The sequence below is a fragment of the Oryzias latipes genome, chromosome 18 (genome assembly GCF_053564925.1).
Source record: "Oryzias latipes strain Hd-rR chromosome 18, Olatipes_Hd-rR_3.1".
NCBI classification, from domain to species: domain Eukaryota; kingdom Metazoa; phylum Chordata; class Actinopteri; order Beloniformes; family Adrianichthyidae; genus Oryzias; species Oryzias latipes.
This window is the reverse complement of record NC_136254.1, coordinates 16,943,202-16,963,010: the sequence shown is the minus strand read 5'-3', so window position 1 is coordinate 16,963,010 and position 19,809 is coordinate 16,943,202. Positions and strand designations below refer to the sequence as shown.

Below are 19,809 nucleotides of genomic sequence, written 5' to 3'. Positions count from 1 at the left end.
GAGTCTGGTATGTGCAATTTCAACAGGCCACTTGCCTTTTTGGAGAAGATGGGTTTGAAACTGGATGGAGGTAAATCAGTTGCTAATAAACCACCTTTAATTGTCATAAACCTGTTTTAATAGTCGATGAGCAGCGTGCTACTATTGCACTTTTACTTTAATTGTATTTTCTAAAAAAAAACTAAAACAGTTTTATGGTAGCAAATGTTTTTAGAGGAGGTTGATAAGCTTCAGTTTGAAAGAACCTTTGTAGTCTTGGTTGTCATGGGCAACAGCGTGCTGCTTTCCTAAATAAGCAGCTATCTGTCCTAAAGTGATTGTTATATGTTTTGTCTTCTTATAGACTGTTGGGGGGGGGGACACATTTTACTGTTGAAAAGTAAAAGTTTAAAGCGTTGTTTTTTTTTAATTAATACAGTATATGTACATCCATGTCTCGGTCATTTCATAATTCAAGATATCCCATCTTTACATCTATACAATTTCAGTCTTGTCAGTATAAAAGAAAGAGTTAATAGATACAATAATAATAGTACTAGTCCCGATGTTGTAATACAGCAGTTTTCAAAAAGAATAGCATAAAAAAACTAAAAGCAGATAGATTGAATGAAGAAAGTCAGGTTGCCGCTGCAGTTTCAGTGACTTCAGAGTAGAATGAATGAACCGGCTTTTCCTTTGCCCCCATCTGCCTTCAGATCTGGTTAACATTTGAATCGAATGCCACCGTCTAGGGGTGAAACTTCATTCTTTCTGCTGATTCTGCCACGAAGCTAACCCAAACTTTGGGGTCAGCGTTCCAAACTCAAGTTCAAAGTTCCCCCTTATTGGCGGCCAGACTCCTTTGTCCAAACCCTAAAAGGTCCATCCATCTGACTCCGTGGCTGCATATCAGCCCCATGCTGTGCTTTGTGTTTCTTGGTTTCCTGGCAACAAAAAAATCTGCCATGACTGGTGCTGCTCTGCATCAGCTTGCTGCGGCTGGAGAGTGGCTGTATGATATTCATGAGCTGGTGTGTGCTATTAGTTAAGAGAGCTGCTGCTCCTGAGAGTTCAAGCAGACAGGCAGGACAAGGAAAGGCTGCATCTGAACCATTACTGAGAAACAAAGACGCTGAGCACTTCCCTTCTGAAAAAGCTGGTAAAGATTATTCCGCCTGCACAACCAAGGAGTATTTTAAAAAAATATTTCTATACATTTTACAGTGTTGGTTATAAAAGCAAAAGAAAATAATCTAGAGGTACTACAAATAGTAAAGTGAATGTTGAATATTTGAAAATGGATTTGAATATTACTTGTAGAAGATGCTGATAAATTTTAAAGACATCTGCAGCAAATCAGCTCTTCTTTATAGTTTTTAGAAGTGTGGTTGAATTCATTACAAGGATTTGCAGCTTATAACGCTTTCAGAGCGCCTGTGTCTTTTCCTTCCCTGTCTGCTTGAGCTTCTCATTCTTTTGCATCTATTGTACTTATTTTCTTCATAGGTGTCAAATGTGCACTCGACTTAAAAAGCAACTCTTTGACACTTTTGAGTGAAAAACCCTAAAAAACTGGAAATTGTTAAAACTTTCCTTTAGATTTTGGTGTGAGTTTCCATCTTACTGTAATGGCATCACCGCTGCACACAGGTACTACAGAAAGGAAATGAATGCAGCATTTTTTAGGTTTCAGGTAAAACATTTTTGTACTTATTGCTCGATAAGGTGGCACATGCACAGTCTGTTTTTCAAATCCGACCGATCAGGTTTGGGTTCAACAAAATATAAATGTATGAGGGGCTATAAAAGCAGCAGGTACTTTCATTCTTGGCAAGTCTACACATCTAAAGTACGGATGCCATGCAGCATGGATTTTACATTACATTGTCATTTCCTGTATGCACATTCATCACACAGGAGATTCTTTATCCATAGCCTTGGTAAGAAAACAAAACCAAGCAAATCAAAACTCTCAGCACAACATGATACACTTATGCTACAAGTGCTTCTGTGTATTTGGCACTTGTGGCCTCAGTCCAGAGTCTTTGTTTTTGTCACAAAATCAACAGCGGAGGTAGAGAGAGAGGGATTCTATGCTGTGGAGCTGTGTGGCTGCAGACCTCCTCTGCCCCACGCACCCCCTCTTTAGACTGCCAGTGTAGCACATTCCTCCCTTCGCCTCCTCTTTAGGTGGAACATTCCAGCCAGCAACCTTTATCCGAGACAAGCTTCGTCCAACCAGCAAATATGACAGGTGGTAAAAAAGAAAACATTGACAGTCAGTAGACATACAGCTATTTACACCAGCTCTGGGGGTAGTTATTGCATCACAGACAGTTCTTTTTTCCACTTTTCTTTACATACATAAAGTAAAAAGCAACCAAGACAAATTTTTAAAGGAAACATCGGCAGTTTAAGTTCATGCCTTTGGCGGATCGTTCCTTAAAGACTCATTCCAATGAAAATTGTGACTTTGAAGTTTTTTTAACATGTTCTTTTGGCGTTTTTCTAAAGAAAATTAAGCTTAATTTGTGGGTATTTCTTAATTCAAATTGTTGTGAATCAGGAGCAGAGGAAACATGCCATTTGATAAATTTGTGATGTAGAAAAAGCGCTGGGTGGGCCACAAGCTTCCTTCTCCGAGCTCTCAAAACCAGAGATGTGGCAAGGGGGGGGGCAGAGTTGTTCAACACTAACAACTCAGTGGAGAATTTCTAATGAACTACTGCCGCTCTGCAGAAACTATGTCCTAGAAAACAACAGATTTTCTGATTTGGGCTAAAAACAGCATATTCATAATTATGAGACCACTGGGAACACTTTTAAAAAGGATCAAAAGATGATTGGAGTGGGACTTTAAACTTATGGAGCAGGGACACCATCAGAGTAACCCAACAGGGTCTGTACATTTGTGAAATTTTGACTAAAATACTGCTTTTTCGTTAACAAACTAAAGAAAAGTTTTTTTTTTCAAAAGTGACAGTTTTACTATTAAATTTCAAAAATGCTGGAGATTAGTTTTTGCTTCTATAAATTAGTTTTTGCCCCTTTTATTTATTTATTTAATCATTTTTATAATCTTTTCAAAGTTTGAAAGCACCAAAATAGTTTTTGTTGAACAAAGGCAACGATACAGCAGACTGTCTTGAAACTCCTCCAAAGGTCACTTGCATTCCCAACAAAAACAATCCAGACAAAAGACGCAAGATTAATTCTGGATTGTACATCAGCAGAACATTTAAGCATAGAATTGGAAACATTCCTACTGGAGGAATCCAAGGTCAATGCATAAAGATATCAGTACTTCAGTGAATATAGAAGAAAATCCTAGGCTAAAATTGGGTCAGTGTGGTGTTTGAAATCCAGCGATGGGTTGCAGTGCAAAGGGCCTCTAAAAAGTCTTTTCCTCGTATACATGAAGGAGTTTGTAACAGATTAACATAAAAGGAACTTCTTTGATTCGAAACAGTTTTCTTGTATCTGTCATGGAACAGACTGTGCTCTGATGTTTTTGCATAAATTATAGCCAAACTTTCTGCTCTCACATTAATGTTTGATTCTGTGAGGCCTAAAAGTTGACCATGTGTATGACTTCTTTTATATTTGCCTCTGATATAGCCCAATCATATTCCTTATTTAATAGATGGTAGAGCCGTAGATTAATCAAATCTGAAGCATAAAGCAGATCAATAATAATTGCGATATAAAGGATGTGAGGCATCTTCCTCATGTCAGCTCAGTGAAATGATCCAAAAGGGCTTCTGCATATTTTTCAAAAGTATGAATTCACAAAATAGAAATGACTTTAGTTACCAGGGTTCATGTTATTTCTATGTTAAGAATGAGTGAAAGAAGAAGCCCCAGCCTATCCCATGAGTCCATTTTTAACGACGTATAACGTGGTCCAATTTGAAGTTTGAACAACACAAACATGTATATTTTTAGACGTTTGATGGCATTGAACAGGAAGCACAGCAAATGACCTGGATCACCCTGCGGATTTATGTTTGTAACAAGCTGAGGGATTTTACACCGTGGGCTAGTGCCATGAGGTTAAATACCCACTTTAAAAATGTTGTCATAAACTGATGAATAAAAGATATGACGATTCCATGCATGGAACCTCCGTCTGAGGTTAAAGAGGGAAACTAAAGCTACATGGCTGATTTCAAATACTGCAAGGGTTTTTAGGATAGCTGCTAAACGATGCTTGGCTGCCTCGAAAGAATGTTTAAGATCTTGTTTTTGTGGCTGGTATTACATTTAACACTTCAGTCGTAATGAGAAAGGAATGAATGCAAGTTAAAGTAATATAAAGCCTCTAAAAACTACAACTTTTAATTGTATGTCATGTAGAGTTTCTCCCTTTACAGATACAGTGGCATTCAAAAACACGATTCATGCAAAGGTTCTTTGTTTTTTTCTTTTAGATCAGAAAAACACATTTGTTTTACATGTTACTCTTAAAAAAGAGGCTTGCCATTTTCATGTTTGTTTGTGTGTATACATAAACACACACACACATACATATATTTATATATATATATATATTAGTATAGTACATATATGTTGTTGTTATTCTGCGCTTCTCCAAGGCAGGCACCGTTCACACGCTGGGCACAGAGACATGCCACACTTGCATTGTTTTTTGCATTCTACAGTTGGTTGGTTGGCAGGCATAACGTCATCCAGGCAGTGCTGCAGCTGGCGAGCCTATTGTCTGCTGCAACACACACATTCTCTGTCAGTCCCCCATTGCTTTGCATCACAGCACATGCACGCACAACTGCACTTGATGTGCAACGTCCTCCCACCAGCCTGTCCTGTTGCAGAGGGGGCGTCACACTGCCTAGACGACAGGAGAACGGGGACGGGCTCTAGAGCTGGTCCAACAAGCTTCAAACTAAAGCAGTGCAGCAAGACTTCAGGGCACATGCAGAGGTGGAGCGGGAATGGATGAGGTTCTGAATGGAGGAGATGTGGGCTTTTATGTAGAAGGGGTTGGTCTCACCCAGGGTTGCAGACAGATTCATGAAAAGGGAAGAGTCTTAAGGGTTTGTAAGAATGGATGGTTGGTGAGAACATTGGGACAAAAACTTTGTAATACTTTCTCTCTTTTTGACATTTGTGTGCTTATTTTGTTTCACTTTGTACCAACGGTTTGATGGGAGTTTTAAGAGCTGATTTTGTTTGTCAGGAACATTGAAGACAAGACCCTTGTGTGAAACATTAACGTTTGCTACATAAGTGTTAACCTACATGTACCCTACAAATGTGAAGAAGGGAAAATATCAGTCTAGATTATGATCTTTTTTATCTTTGTGCTCAGTCATGAACTGCAGGTTTGCAAGTATTGCTGTGTCGTATCCAACTAGTTTTCTCACCTGAATTAAGCTAGAAATTGTAGTTTTGATAACATTTGCATATTTAGATGTGGCAAGTTTTTGTTTTTTATTATAAAATCTGAAATGATTGGTTTAATTGGCAACAAATAAAAAAATGTTAGATTGTATCCTAATTCAATCAGTAAACAGTTTATAGGTACGTAAAAAGTAGTACTGTTAAGTTAGGGAAACCTTTTTATATCTAAGCTAAATAAAAAGTTCAGCACGTACTGTAGAGGCTTGTTTGTGTCAAGCCTCATCTATAGACACACACACACATTCAGTGACATGCTACGCAGCAGTCATACATGCATTCACACACACACACACACAAGCTCTGAGCTTCAGCTTTATTGTGGCTTGAGAACTTTAGCAGAGAAAGCTCCACCCTTCTTTCACCTCAACCAATCAGAGGCCCTCTCTTCATCTCCAGTGTGGAATAAAAGGAGTGATGAAATGACAAAAACAGCAGAAAAGATCATTAAACAGAAAATGAGGAGAGCTGAGAGGGGTGCGTGCGAGGAAGATGCACGGCGTTGATTCCAATTACTGGCAGGAGACGCAGCACATGTTCCGCTCACCATCCTGTCAGGGCTCTATCTCGCTTCAGGGCTCAGAAACACGCTCCTGCTGCGGTTCAAGATGGTGTCTTGAGGGAATGGCTGACAGCCAAAATGACTTGTGTTTGAGGCCACATGATACACATGCAAAGTGTAACAAGGCTGTAAGGAACGTGTGCTTTAGCCAAACACTTTGGATGTGTGTCTTTTCTCTTAAAGACTTCCACCCTATCCCCAAAAATCAGGCAAATGTCATGCTGCTCTCGTCTGGGGCTAAACCAATCAGGCTAAGGGGGTTCTGTGGGAACATTTAGGGAAGTTTGAAGGGAGGGGTTAGTAGTAAAATGGTGGGACAACATTTGATGATGATAAAGGACTTAGGTCTGAACAATGCAATCTTGAGGCTATAGGAGCTTAAAAGGTTTCTTAGTTAGATGCCGTCTGAAAAGGTCAGTTTCTTCCACAATGGAAATGGAGGGGTAAATAAAAATAGAAAAATAGTGTAAAGAAACAAACTTGTATTCAAAATATGAAAATATATTATAAAAACAGCAAAAGAAGCAGGAACGTAACCAAAACGTTAGTGACTTTACGGTGTAACAGCAGAGTTGTTGCTTAGCGATATAGTGACAGAAAATAAATAAAAGCTGTCAGAGAGGATGCAGCCGGGGCCCTCAGGTGAAGGAGGGATGTTGCTCTCTCTGTCCCTCTTCTCCGCCTCCACCGTCTCCCCCTCTCCATCTCCCTCTCTCCTCCGATCACCTCTCACTCCTCACGGAGCTGCAGGCGGTACTGGCTGTGGCGGATCTGGAAGAAGAGCCTCTCCAGTGGAGAGCGGCTCATTCCGGGTAGCCTGTGGTTTTCGCTCTGGCCCGTTCTGCAGAAACCCAGTGACTCGTACAGCTTGTGGGCAGCCAGCTTGACGGCCGTTGTGCCGAGGACCACGGCAGCGTAGTTGTTGCGCACAGCGTACTCCAGGACACGGCGGCCCAGGGCCTTTGCAATCCCCTTGCCGCGGTAGCGGGAGTCCACCGACATGCGCCGCAGCTCCACGGCGTTATCCTCTTCGTGACCCCGAGCCGCCACAATGCCCACTATGTGCCCCTCCAGGATCGCCACCCAGAAACAGGAGCCTGACAGAACAAAACAAAGGATCACACATTTAAAACATCACAGCAAACTTCTTAGAAGAACATCAGAATAGTTTCACTGGAAAAGTCAAACTGGAGCTTTGAGATCACCCGTAAAAACAGTCTTTATTTTGGTCTTTGTTGCTCAAACACCGATAGTATGAATGGATTGTTCTGGACGAGACAAAAATTGTTTTAGAAAACAGACTTTGTCAAAAAAGATGCAAGAAGGTTGTTGGACGAGGTCGCCTGTGCCAATAGCAGCAGCATTGTGTTCTTCTGTTCTAAAGGAAATTGAGGACAGGAGGAAGGAAGTTGATGAATGAGCTGGGCAGAGAGCAGAGGCTCGCAGAGCCTAATGGTATTAGCCACTGCGAAGGCTCTGTTGATTAAAAGCTCCGGCGTAATGGAGCGGTCACTCACAGATAAGATGAGCAAAGAGTGCAGATACATGACAGAGGAGCATTTAAGACTCTTCTCTGCATTAGAAAGACCAAAAGAAAACACTTCTCTTCATTGTTACAGGAATTTCACTCCAGTTTCCTTTTTAAAGCAGCCTAAATAGAATATTTATCCACCGACCTGTTCTGTTTTACATGTTTAGAGTAAGTTTAGTTAGCTAAACTCTTAAAGAACATGAGTCAAATGTTCGCTGACAATGCACCCCCACAGTAGGATTGAAAAGGTACGACCTCCAAATTCCAACTACTTGTTTTGAAACAATTTGTTCTGAATGTAAAGTAAATATAAGCTACAAACATTCACCATTTACATCACAACTATTTACCTATATTTTAGATGACATGTTTGGTAAGCATTCTTCCTTGTTAAAGTCAATTATTTTGTGGTTTTCAAAGCATCAGTGTTGCTAGAGATGGCATTGGATTAAGCTTCTGTAACAATTATAATCTTTGAAGGTGATAAACATCCTCTGTTGTTGTTGCATTTAGATTTCCATTTTCACTACAACACAATGTGCCGACAGCAGGTTTTTTTTTCCAGCCTGAGCAGTCCTTCTACAGATAAACCTAAATCGTGCACGAGTGCCAGGATCTGACCTGCAGACCTGCTGTCCTCAGGCCTCAGATCTCTGTTCTGTCACTCTGACTTGATGCTCTTTCACACCTCTCCCCATGACCCCATTTGTTTCAGTTCAATCTCACAAACAGGTGGTCAAAATGACATGGAGCTGAAGGCTCTTGATGCCCCTGCCAGCCTGCTTTGAACAGAGCCAGTCGTTAATATGACTGAATCAAAAACAGTGGCGTGCCAGTTGGAGGGCATGGAGTCAAATAATATGTAACCAGCTCGCTAAACTGTTAAACTACGTTTACACCGCCTTCTGCAACGCTCGTTCAAGCTGCCACTTTCAATGAAAAGTCTATGTAACCACACATAAATGCCCGTTTCGGGCTTCCGGGTTTAAAACTCGTGAGTTTATGCGTTGCTACACACATTTTTAAAACCGTTTTTTAGTTCTACGTACAAAACGCGTGGCCATTGAATGCAGATTGAAAGTGAAATCATGTCAAACTTTGACCAATCAGGGGCTAAGATTTAACTGTGACGTATAGATGGTGTCCTTTTTAATTCATGGAATTGCCATCCAATTGAAAGTTAATAATAAAGGTGAATTTAATGATTGCGGTTTGACACCAAGTTTTTCATGTACCGTAATAGACCTGAGATTTGCACCATGTTGACATTTCACACAATTGTAGGTGGTGACATGAGCTGGCAAACAGAAGAAAAGGAAGAAGAAGAAGCCCCTCCCTGCTTGTACAGTGTGAACATCACGTTCAAGAATCCGCATTTAGCGCAAACACAAATGCCCTTCACATGCCCTGTAGCTTTAGAGAGGCTCATAATCTACATTGAGGGGGTTGAGACGTTCTGAAATGCTGTTAACTAGAAACTTTAAAAATGCTCTATAAAAAAGCAAAATGAAGCATCCTGCAGTCTGTTGTCAGAAATTAAATATTATTGCTGTTGAGCCTTTACAAAAAAAGAACTTGAAAAAACATTTATGAATTGGAGCAGTGTCAAAAAGTTAAGAGCATTTCTTGAATTCTCTTGCGCTGTTTACTATTTTTAATGGATAATAAATGCAGGGTCACCTCCATCATTATGCTTGCTGTGCTTGAGTGACCATCTGTCTGAGCTGAGCCAGTACCAGGAATGAGGACATGCTCAGAGAGGGCTGTCCTGCCTCCCCGCTCCACAGTCTGCTGATCACATTACTCAACTGGGTATCAGAAATATTTCTGAGATCATAGAGGACACCGATTACAAAAAAAAGTCTTCTTTTCCCTCCCTCCTACCCCTCTTTTCTAATGAAAGCTAAGAAGGGTGTATCGAGTGCTAATCCCTCTAACATCACTGCCCAGGGGTCCAAGGATTAAAGGCTATGTTTTTTCTCTATTAAAGGGGACGATTAAGTGCTTCATATGAGTGTTATCTGTAGATTAATCCAAAAATAAAATGTGCTTTAAAAGGCACACTAACATTTTCTCAACAGGGACTTTTTTTAAATCTGGGTTTTCTGAACCACATGTTGTCATTTCAGGTTTTTAATTATATTCAATTTAATTTTAGACTTAATTAAACTGAAAAAAATTTTTTAATATATATATTTTTTTACCATTTTTCTTAATTTTGTAAAGCCCACTTAATCAAAGAGTTGACAGGAAAAAAAATCATTTTTTTAATTGAAATGTTTTTAAATCCTTTGATGAAATCCACAAAATAAATTGCCATATGAGCGATAAATCATCAATTATGAATTATCGGGTGATTTGGTTGAGTTTTTGCTGTAAAAAATGTTAGTTTGAGATGTAAAACATTGACTTGAGTGTTCAGGAAAAAAGCCCCCCACCTACTGTCTCAAATCTGATCCAAACATTTGTAACATGGTGTAACTGGCTTATAAAGAATTAATTATCAACAAATTTGGTATTTTTCAATACAGCAAGTAGTCATTTGAATAAATAAATAGCAATACATGAGTTATTCCAGCATAAAACTTTGAAAATCAGCAAAACTTTTTTTCGCCAAACGTTTTATGGAAGCAGTCGTTTTGAAATGAGCAGGAAAAGCTCTTCTACTGCCTCTAGTGGAATGATAATAAACTACAGGGCAGAAAACGCAGACCAAGTTTTAAGCCATGGATTATTAAGGAAAGTTTAGATCATATTAATGAGGCTCTCAGAAATGCAGGTTTTAAATATGACATCAATATAGGGTTCAACTGTAGCTTCTATGTTACGACTGATGTTTAAAAGTCTTATAGGAGGATTGGAGGTGCTTTACTTTGAAAGGCAATAGATGCTCTATTCCAGGTACTTTTCAAAATAAAAGGGATACTAGAATGCAATAAAAGTTAATCTGATGCTTTATATTTTCTATACTATAGTATAGTAAAAAAGGGAGAGGCTGCATTGGTATGAGGCCACCAAAAGACATCCTGGAGAAATAAAAGTGACACCTCTTTTGAGCATTCAGCTCCCTGTTGCTGCAGTTCAGCAGCTGCATTAACTACAGTGTCAATACAGTGCACAGCCATAGTTTTGGTATCTGTGTGCAAGCGGACTGAATGAGCTTACTCACTCAGAAAATGGACATGGAAGAAGAGAGACAAAGACGACAAACTCATTCATCTCTGTCTGAAAGAAGGATTGAGCTAAGGAGGAAAACAGTGGGGCATCTGTGTTAACAGTAGTAAGGGTGGGCCTGAAAAGACCCATTATTGAAGCTACAGCATCCAAATACAAAGGAGGGCGAGAGGAAAGATGGGGAATCTGCCATTATTAATGAGGGGGAGGGGATCTGACAGAAAATAGATGACGTCTACAAAGAAAACACATCAGGCAGGCAGTAAAGACACGACGACTTCTGGAAATCATTTCCAATGATCCTTAAATGCAAACAAATATCTGATTACTGCACAATTAGTGCCAGACATTTCTCAGACTGATTTTTCATTGTAACAATATCTCTCTATATGAGTGGGCGTGCATCATGCCTAATAATTATGTGATCTGAACCCCATAAAACCATAAACAAAGAGTAAACATACACTGACACCCACAAGAGTGTGTGCAGCAATGGCTTTTACAGAGTCTAACAGGATTAATCTCCTTTGCTTCAGATGAAGCCTAGAGGGGTAATCCAGTTGATAAGCATTTAGTCTAGACCAGTCTTTCCTAAGAATCCGGTATCAGACCGTGGAACAAGTGAACAAAACCATGAAGCTCAGAGACGCTAGTCTGTTTGCGTTCGGCGGCTGTTTGCACTACATCTCCCATGATGCATTGGGTTAAAGTGACAGCATCTCAGCGTACAATGAGTCTTCCTTTGACGTTTTGAAACCACAACGAAAACACATCAAACAGTTTTTAAATCTTCTTATTTAACTTTTATTACATCTTTTAGAAAAAACAGCTGTGACTTCTAGACTTTTCTGCCACAAGTATCACAAAAATGCATGTGAGATTGCAGAGGGGCTGTAGATCAATACAAACTGTTTCTCGTTTTCTTTTTTGGGATGCTGGTGTGCCGCGGGATTTTTGTCAAGGTTAAAGTGTGCCTTGGCTCAAAAAAGGTTGAAAAACACTGGTCTAGACGCTCCCTCGCTCTGTGCTACGGTTCCCTTCCCCAAACAAGTGCTGTTTTAGCTCTCTGTGGATGTCAGCAGCATGAGCTTGTGGGGTTTTGTTCATTTTTCATGATTCCCACTGCCCCTATTTACAGAAAGTGTGTTGTGTTTCCAATGAACATTAAGTCCATGTGTACACCACTAAAATGTGAGCCATAAAATGACATTACTAATGGCACTCTTTAAAAATTTTAAGTCAGGTATGCATGCAGGTATGAATGTTATCTTCTAAAACATTTTTATTTTTAAATCAAGAATATAAATGTATAGATTTAAACATTGGTTCAGATGTTCCTCAAGGCTCTATTTAAGGGATACACGTCTTTTTCTATGGCACCACCTAAATTGATCTGCAAGGATTTAAAAAGTATACGTCTTTTTGTGACACTTTTACTATAGGCAGATCATTTTTTTTTAATTCCATAGATGTTAGCAACATATGAATAGCACAAAGTGTTTCATCTTTTATAACTGTTCAACCGTTGAAACGATCAGTGTAAGTCAGCTGATTCTGTTGCGGAGAAAGCTGCTTTTCTCTGCCACAGAATCAGCTGATTAAAGTTGGACTGGGTTCTAATTTAGGGAGGGCAATCAATTTCTAATGTAGCATTGGAAAAAGAGAAATCTTACACGATGCTGGATGCATCCTAATGCAAGACGCACCCTGCTTCTCAGGTCAGAGTTCATGTTGCAGAATACATTTAGCGGTCACTCAGAATGCACACATCAGCAGTTTCTGGCTCCATCACGTGCAAATAAAACCTGATGGAAGAGCCTGTCAGGCACAGGACACGCGTACCAAATATAAACACAGTGACAGTAAACAGGAGATTTATGCCGAATTGAAGTCTTTTCCACCACTGTGACCTCTATCTAAAAATCCCTGCCGAACTGATAGGTTTATTGTCACTCTGAGCAACATGCAAACACAACTGAACACCTCCATTGGAGAACAACTACTTTTGCTGCTTGTTATCAGGGTGTCACTGTCTGTTTGTTTGTAAGCTTTACAGGTGTAAGTTTTAAAACATGCTCATTATGGGGTTGTTTCACATGGCTGCTCTTTCTGCAACCTACACTCCATGTGCCCCCTCACACAAGAGGTCAACGAGCTTTATGGTGGTCTAGATACACAGATGCTCTACGTAACTTCTAATTTTCACCTTTAAATGCTGATAGTTTATAAGCTGATTCATCTAAACTGATTTTTCTTAAACATATTTTTACTAGTTTAATTATTGAATTAAAAAAGGGGGAGGTCATTATAAAATGTTGTCTTTTGAGCAAATTACACTATTTCTGCTCCTTTTACTCATCTAGGAATGTTTATCTGGAATAAAATTGCACTTTATCTCTAGAGCATCAAGAAAGTGAGGGAAAAAAAGCTTTGTGACAGTTAAAGAAGTGGGTCAGCACATCTCTTTTGTATAGTGTGTGCTTTAGTATTGATTGAAATGGAATGCAAAAACACAAGCTTAGAAAGATGACGATCCATTATTAATGACGGGAGAAACACTGGATAGACAAGAAACTCAAACCAGAAGAAAACTTAAAGTGATGGACTAGTCTGTCTCTGAGTCTAATAACTTGTGCTAACATTAAATAATACAAAATAAATATCAATGACAATAGACACCAACTCATTTAGTTGGTCAAATGTTATGTTCACATCAGCCTTGGCAGCGTAACCACTTCCAATGAAAGGTCTATGTAAAAACATGTTTGAGGCTTCCACTGTCACAAGAACGGGTAGATGGCTGGTTCCAAATGCAGCAGGTTTATTAGCTCAGCTAAAAGTCCACAAAGCTAAATCAAGGTCATACAGGCAGGGGTCAATAACAAGCATGAGAGCATCAGAGAAGAAACAGGAGTAGTAAGGACCTAGGTGAGATTTGGGGCAGGCGGTAGGAAAACGCAGTCAGAGACAAAACAGGATCAAAAGATCAGGTCCAGATATATCGCTCTGTAATGTGGGCAGAGTGGCACAAACAGTACTTCGCACTGAGTGAGGCTCAGTGCAGTGCTTAAGTATACTGTCAGGGATTACAAATGAGAGTCAGGTGTGTGGCATCCAGGATCTGTGCGCTGGGGGTTGCTGGGAGATGTAGTCCATTCAGTCCTCTGGAGATGGTGACCAGAGGAGGAGACAGAACTCTGACATCTGACATCTACGTTCAAAACTCCACATTCAGGCATAGCTATGCAAGTTTTTTTTTTTCTACTTACAAAACGCATGGCCACTGAATGCAGTTGAAAGTTAAACCAGGTTGAACTTTGACCAATCAGGGACTCTGATTTAGTTGCGACGTATGATTTGTTTATGATGATTTGACCACTTCAACCTTTCGTACCAAACCTCTTCCAACTGTAGGTGCACAAGCTAGTGCAGAAGTATTTTCTTTTTTATTTTAGTTTACATTGACTCTTTACTTTTAGGTGCACAAGTAAAGAGTAGCAGAAAGGAAAACCTAAAGATGCTGCAGCCTGTTTGTCCAGTGGGAACACCATCTGCTGAGGTTGTGTATTTAGCATGTACTTAAACACATCCCAAGCCTGGTGTGATCATAGCATGGGTGGTTTTCTAGAAACTTGTGTTTATACATGCCAAAGTTTCTGCCAAAGTTTCCGTTTTTGTTCAAAGAAAATCTACTCACTTTGATTTTTCATGATAGGAGGGGTTGTTTTGTTGGCTAGGTCAGTTTTCTGCCTCCTCCACACCTTCAGTGCAGGTAAAATACTGAGAGTAAAGAGAGGGAGCGAAGGAGGTCATCATAGAGACTGGATGACTGATATTCTCAGATGCTGCAGCTGACAGGTTGGAAATATCCCAAGTTTGTCTTGCTGCAGACCAGAAAACACTCTATCTTTTTTTTCTTCACTCATACAAAATACAAACGCCCCTCCCGTATGTGCTCCCGTTTTATGCCTCACCTTCTTCCTGCCCATGTTTTAACTCTTTCTGTCGTTCAGAGCTAAAATAAGCACCGCAGGTACCTGCCGAAGAAGCTGCTCTCTCCTCTGGAACAACTCTTCTTTATATATTTAATGCTACAATGTGTATTTACTCATGTGGGCACAAAACAAATCAAAAACCCTCCTCCTGTGAGTTAGGAACTTCTTTAGAGGAACCGTTAAGGGCACTGAAGACTTCCTGGTTTGAGAGTTTAATACATTTGTTTGGACTCAATAGAATTGCTCCTTCCTTAAGTCAATGTAAACTAAAATAAAAAGAAAATACTTCTGCACTTGTCCAAAACATATTGTTTCTTTTTGCATTTTGTATTATTATTAGGAATGGACAACAAAATGTTAAATTATACAACTTCAGCAATGATAAACTGCATTAACATAAGTCCTTCACGTTTGTTTAAAATGGGACTAGAATTCACAAATGAGATTTTATGTATTATCCAGTGACTCATTTAAGAAAGAAAGGAAAAAAAACGGGAAAGAAATTTAACAGAGGGGTTATCAATGCTGTCTTTATACAAAACAAATGAGTTACAAGAACAAAAAAATGCTACTTATATCAAATGAACCCTGCTCTCATAATAAATAATATTCATTTGGTGCTAAATTAGGACATGTTTGTTCGTTTTTCTCATTCTTAATTAATACGTATAATTTCTAATTTCAATTCCACACAAATCATCCAAAGTGGGCTGAACCTGCCTCAGACATATTGTAATTGTTTTTTACATGGCCACAACAGTAGCTGTAATAATGCATCTCAATCTTAAATTCTATAAACAGAACAAAATCCAGGTACAGAGCCTCCAAATGAATCCACTGATTTAAGGGCCTATAAATACAGCTAAATGCAAATGAGTTCAAATGAATTTGAAGCATGGAATTAAAATCAAAAGCAAATTACTAAAACATAACTGCTTACAAAAAAAATGACACTATTGGCACGTGTTGCATTTCCTCTGGCATCTCATTTAAGCAAAATAGCAAATGTTACGCATAAAACTAGTTCTTTAAATACATCTGCTGCAGTTTTTCCTTTTAAAAAAATGCATCCGTTTTTTTGATAATTGAACAATATTTGTGCAAAATATTGTCGTGAACATATCGAATAATGTATTGATTTATTTGCTCTCAGGAAAAGCAGAGAATGAAGAAAAGCTTCTTTTCAGCATGTTTTCTATTTCTTTGACATTCTCATGCACAGCATGTTGAAAGTATTGATTGCATTCCTGTAGAGGCGTGTGAAAAGGAGTTCATTGACGTCACAGTTGTCTTCAATTTCTGGTCTTTTTTATTGTAAACATTTGTCAGACATTAATGTCAGTTGTGAATGATCTTAAAAAACTAAAATCTCTCATTTTATGATCATCCATTTTATCATCGTCTAAAAGATCAATTTTTCTTTTACTTCTTAACATCCATAATAGATGTCGTCCCAAAACATCTCATCTCCTCTCTTCTCTTAATCTTATTTGCTTAAATATTTTTGTTGTGTGAGCCTTCAAAGAAAATGTACCAAGAAACAAGCTAATTTTGGACTACAAACTGCACATTTTAGACTGTTAAGCAGCAGTGTTTTTATTTTCTCTATGGCCATTGCTTTTATACTTTTAAAACCTTACAAGAATTCTCACAACAGGAACACCAAGAAGCACTTCATGTTCCCTTTAAATGCTCCAATCATCACATTTTGTGCCTAAAAACTATTTTTTCCATTGAGGCAGTAGTTTGGATTACATCAGAACATAGGGGGATGACCCTAAAAGCTGCAGGTGGGCTCTCAGGTGTTCATCCACACCTGCCCGTTCAGTTACCACGGTTGTGATCACTGGCATTGTCCTGGAGCAGTGGGGCTTGACCCCCTCTGAACCATCACAGCCTCTGGTGCAATAATGGGAATGCTAAATTGCAATTGTGTGTGCAGTGGATTATCAAGCAACTGGCACAATGTCAGAAAGAACCCAACAATAAAGCACCAATTGACAGGCTTAACTGGCACCTGCTTTTCATGCTGGCAGTGCCCCTCGGGTTAACTCGCGCCGGGTAGGGGAATGCGTGAAAATGAATCCGATCTATGTCTCCCAGCGGGGTTCAACCCCTGAGGTGAACACGTATTTTCCGACAGATAGGACAGATTTCTACAATCAGAAACTTTATTGGAGGAAACTAGCCCTCTGCACTGCAGAAAGTGCAGCAGCAGTCTCATCTTTGCGATCAATAGCCCTGTGATGCCCTCTACCCCCACCCCAGTGGCCAAGAGGAAGCGAGTGGGGGAAGGAGATGAGACCTAGATAGGGAGGAGGGGTGGGAACGAAGGAGGAGGACCTGCATATTTAATGGCTTTCTTTAGCTCTGCTTGAGAACATCAAACTGATGATTGTTTTTGGTCTTAGGAGTTTTTAAAGCAGCTATTTATTGTATCTCATATTTCTGACATGTGGAGGGGGAGCATTGCCTTCTGACAAACTGTACATGAGTTTTTGATTTATTTTTTTCATGCACAAAAAGCACCGTTTTCTGCTGCGACTCACCTGTGGGTTTCATGTAGTAAGCCTCGATGTCAGCCATGTCCGTGTGCAGAGCACACTCCAGATAATTCTGGATTACTTTCCTGCTGTAGTAGTAGCGCGCACCCATGAGAATAAGTGGTGCACAGCAGGTCAGCGTGACAGATTTGGTCACGTAAAAGCACATTACTAAGGAGAAATGGAAGAAAAGTAAACGAAACCTGTCAGAAGAGAGAATGACATGTTTGATTTCTGGCAGAACTTGACCCCAACACAGACAGACGAACAGACAGATGAAAGAGGGAAACAGCAGCATGTCATTTAGGGTCAGTCAAACATTTCTGTTCACAAGAGAGCTTTGGGTCATTTAAAAACACATTGATGTACTGTGAGGTAAAACACAGGAAAACACAATAATATCACTTAAAACATTTTTTTTTTTTGCACAAATATAAATTTCACTCAAACTAGAGGGTGCACTAGGGGGCGCAAAGGGAAATACACAAGCAGCATGGATGCTAGTATCTGATGCATCGTGTGTTACGTGCAATGCAGGTAATAAGACACAAAGATCGTTCTGTTAAGCAAATCAATTTTTTTGTTAATGTTTACATTTTTAAGGTGAAATTTCATGCAACCAGTCAAAATATTGGCTGCATAGAAAAAAGTGATTTAAAAATGTATATAAGTAGAAAAAAGTCACTTAAAATGTTGAAACAGGAAGAACATAAATACAATTTGTTTACACACTAAACCTTCCACGGTGGAAAAAAACCAAATAACCCAAGTTAGGTTGTTTTTAACCCAGCTCCTAAGGTGGACTGACTATTTTCTAGGGTTATTTTGACTATTTGAACTTTAATTGGGATAAAATGAAACCAATATAACCTCCAAAATTACTTTTGCTCCAAAAGAATAACCCAAGAAGATGAATAACCCAAGAATTGGCTTGAGATAACCCAAGTGTTTTAAGACAGAAAATACCGGTATGTTAAAAATCAAAATAAGTTGAACAATTAAAAAACAAATATTTTTCAAAGAACAAAAAAAGACAAAACTTGAACAAAAAATAGATATATTAGGTATGTAAAGTTAAAAGCAAAAAAATTATGTTATTTTTTTTTAAACTGAAGCCAAACTCCCTGCAGACTGCCTGCGTGCGCACACCGTGGGGGTTATTTTGCTGTTTGTGATGGGAATGCGCAAAGACGCGCGTGTTTTCCTTTTTGTGCTACGTGCGCGCACCCCGTGGGCCAATCCTAAATCCAATCCAGTCGTTCATTCACGGCACGATCAGCAGCGGTTACACACATGCACCATGCTTTGCCTGCCATGCCTTTGTTGTATGGGAGCCACATGCCGGTATGCCAGCGGAACGGCTGTGAAACAAAGCTGCAGCAGATTTCACTGCGTTATGATGCAAAGATGTAGGCTATGTGCACACCAGACATATTTTATAAAACAAGTTTACAGGGGAAATAAATGAAGTTTGTTAAAGCCTTGTAAAAGTGACAGAGAAAGCCCGCACATACCTGTTAGGAGAGCATAGAAAAACTGGATCCTGGGCTGCTGCTTGATCCCTCTGAACGCTGTGTTGGGTATCCGCTCCATGATACCCTCACAGAAGATGCGCCGCACCTCCTCCTCGTCCCCGCGCTCAAACTCTCGGATAAAAACCCCATCTTTCCTCTCATCCTTGGGCTCGGCGGGGCTTAGAGCCGCGCCGGAGGGGGGAGACCCCCACATCATCGCCTCTTTTTTGGTCCCAGGTATAGCTTCGTGTTCGTCCGCAACAATCTTAGTCTCGCAAACCATTTTGGGAGACGAAAAATGCATGCAACTGGCCGCGAGAAGATGCAAACTGCAGTTCGAGTCTTGGGGTGGGTTACAGAATGATGGGAGAGGGGGAGGCGAGTGGAAATGGATGATAAATGCGTGACTTTCCTGGAAAACGGTGATGGGTGGAGGAGACGAAAGGGGGGGTTCTGCTGCAACCCTGAGAGTTTCTGAAGACCGAGACCCGCCGGTTTGATCCGAGCCCTATTTATAGGCGTGTGGGGCGGGTGGATGCAGGTTCAGGGGTTGGGGAGGTCCTCTGCGCCGCGCAGATTGGACGATGCTGGTGGACGGAGGGGGGAGGGGGGCGAGCTCGTTTGTGCTGGTGGAGTGTGTATTTCGACAATGTGAGGTCCACGGAGAAGATGGCGCAGAGAGTCTTGACTGTTCCTTTTAGTGATTAATGGCTGCGAGGACGCCAAATGCAACTAAGAGGAGGGAGGTGACGCATGGATCACAGATCGATCCCTGCTTACAGTGAAGGATCATGCATTTCATCATTTGGGCCATAAAGTGGCACATGGACGGAGACGCGCGCGCGGGATGTGCGCATGCAGCCTCCATGTGGGTGACTGACAGATCTGCTGCACTGCAGTGGCTCCTCCGCGGCTTCCGCCGCTCTGCTCCTGTCGTGCAAAACTCCCCACACGACGATCACGTCTGTGCGTGTATCTACCGATGTGGCTTTGTGGTGAGATTTGTGTCAGCAGCGGGACCGCTGAGATGCTGATGCTGCTCCTTTGTTGTCCCCTCGCATCCATTTGATAAAACTGTGCCTCTGTCGATGGA

The 19,809-nt window shown here is 40.3% G+C and overlaps 1 protein-coding gene across 1 annotated transcript; it reads right to left on the bottom strand.

Moving 5' to 3' along the window:
* Positions 1–386: 386 nt before the first annotated feature.
* Positions 387–19,217, bottom strand: nat8l (N-acetyltransferase 8-like). The gene is made up of 3 exons (XM_004079842.5): positions 18,717–19,217; positions 17,209–17,373; positions 387–7,056 (listed from the first exon to the last, which is right to left on the bottom strand). The coding sequence occupies exons 1-3, from the start codon at positions 19,018–19,020 to the stop codon at positions 6,689–6,691; spliced, it is 837 nt and encodes a 278-aa protein (XP_004079890.1). The 5' UTR covers positions 19,021–19,217; the 3' UTR covers positions 387–6,688.
* Positions 19,218–19,809: the final 592 nt, after the last annotated feature.

Coding starts and splice junctions, on each gene's coding strand:
- nat8l (XM_004079842.5), bottom strand. CDS start 19,020: ATGCATTTTTCGTCTCCCAAAATGGTTTGCGAGACTAAGATTGTTGCG. Junction 17,374..18,716: donor TTTCTATGCTCTCCTAACAG/GTATGTGCGGGC, acceptor ATTTCTCCTTAG/TAATGTGCTTTTACGTGACC. Junction 7,057..17,208: donor TTACTACATGAAACCCACAG/GTGAGTCGCAGC, acceptor TTGTTCTGTCAG/GCTCCTGTTTCTGGGTGGCG.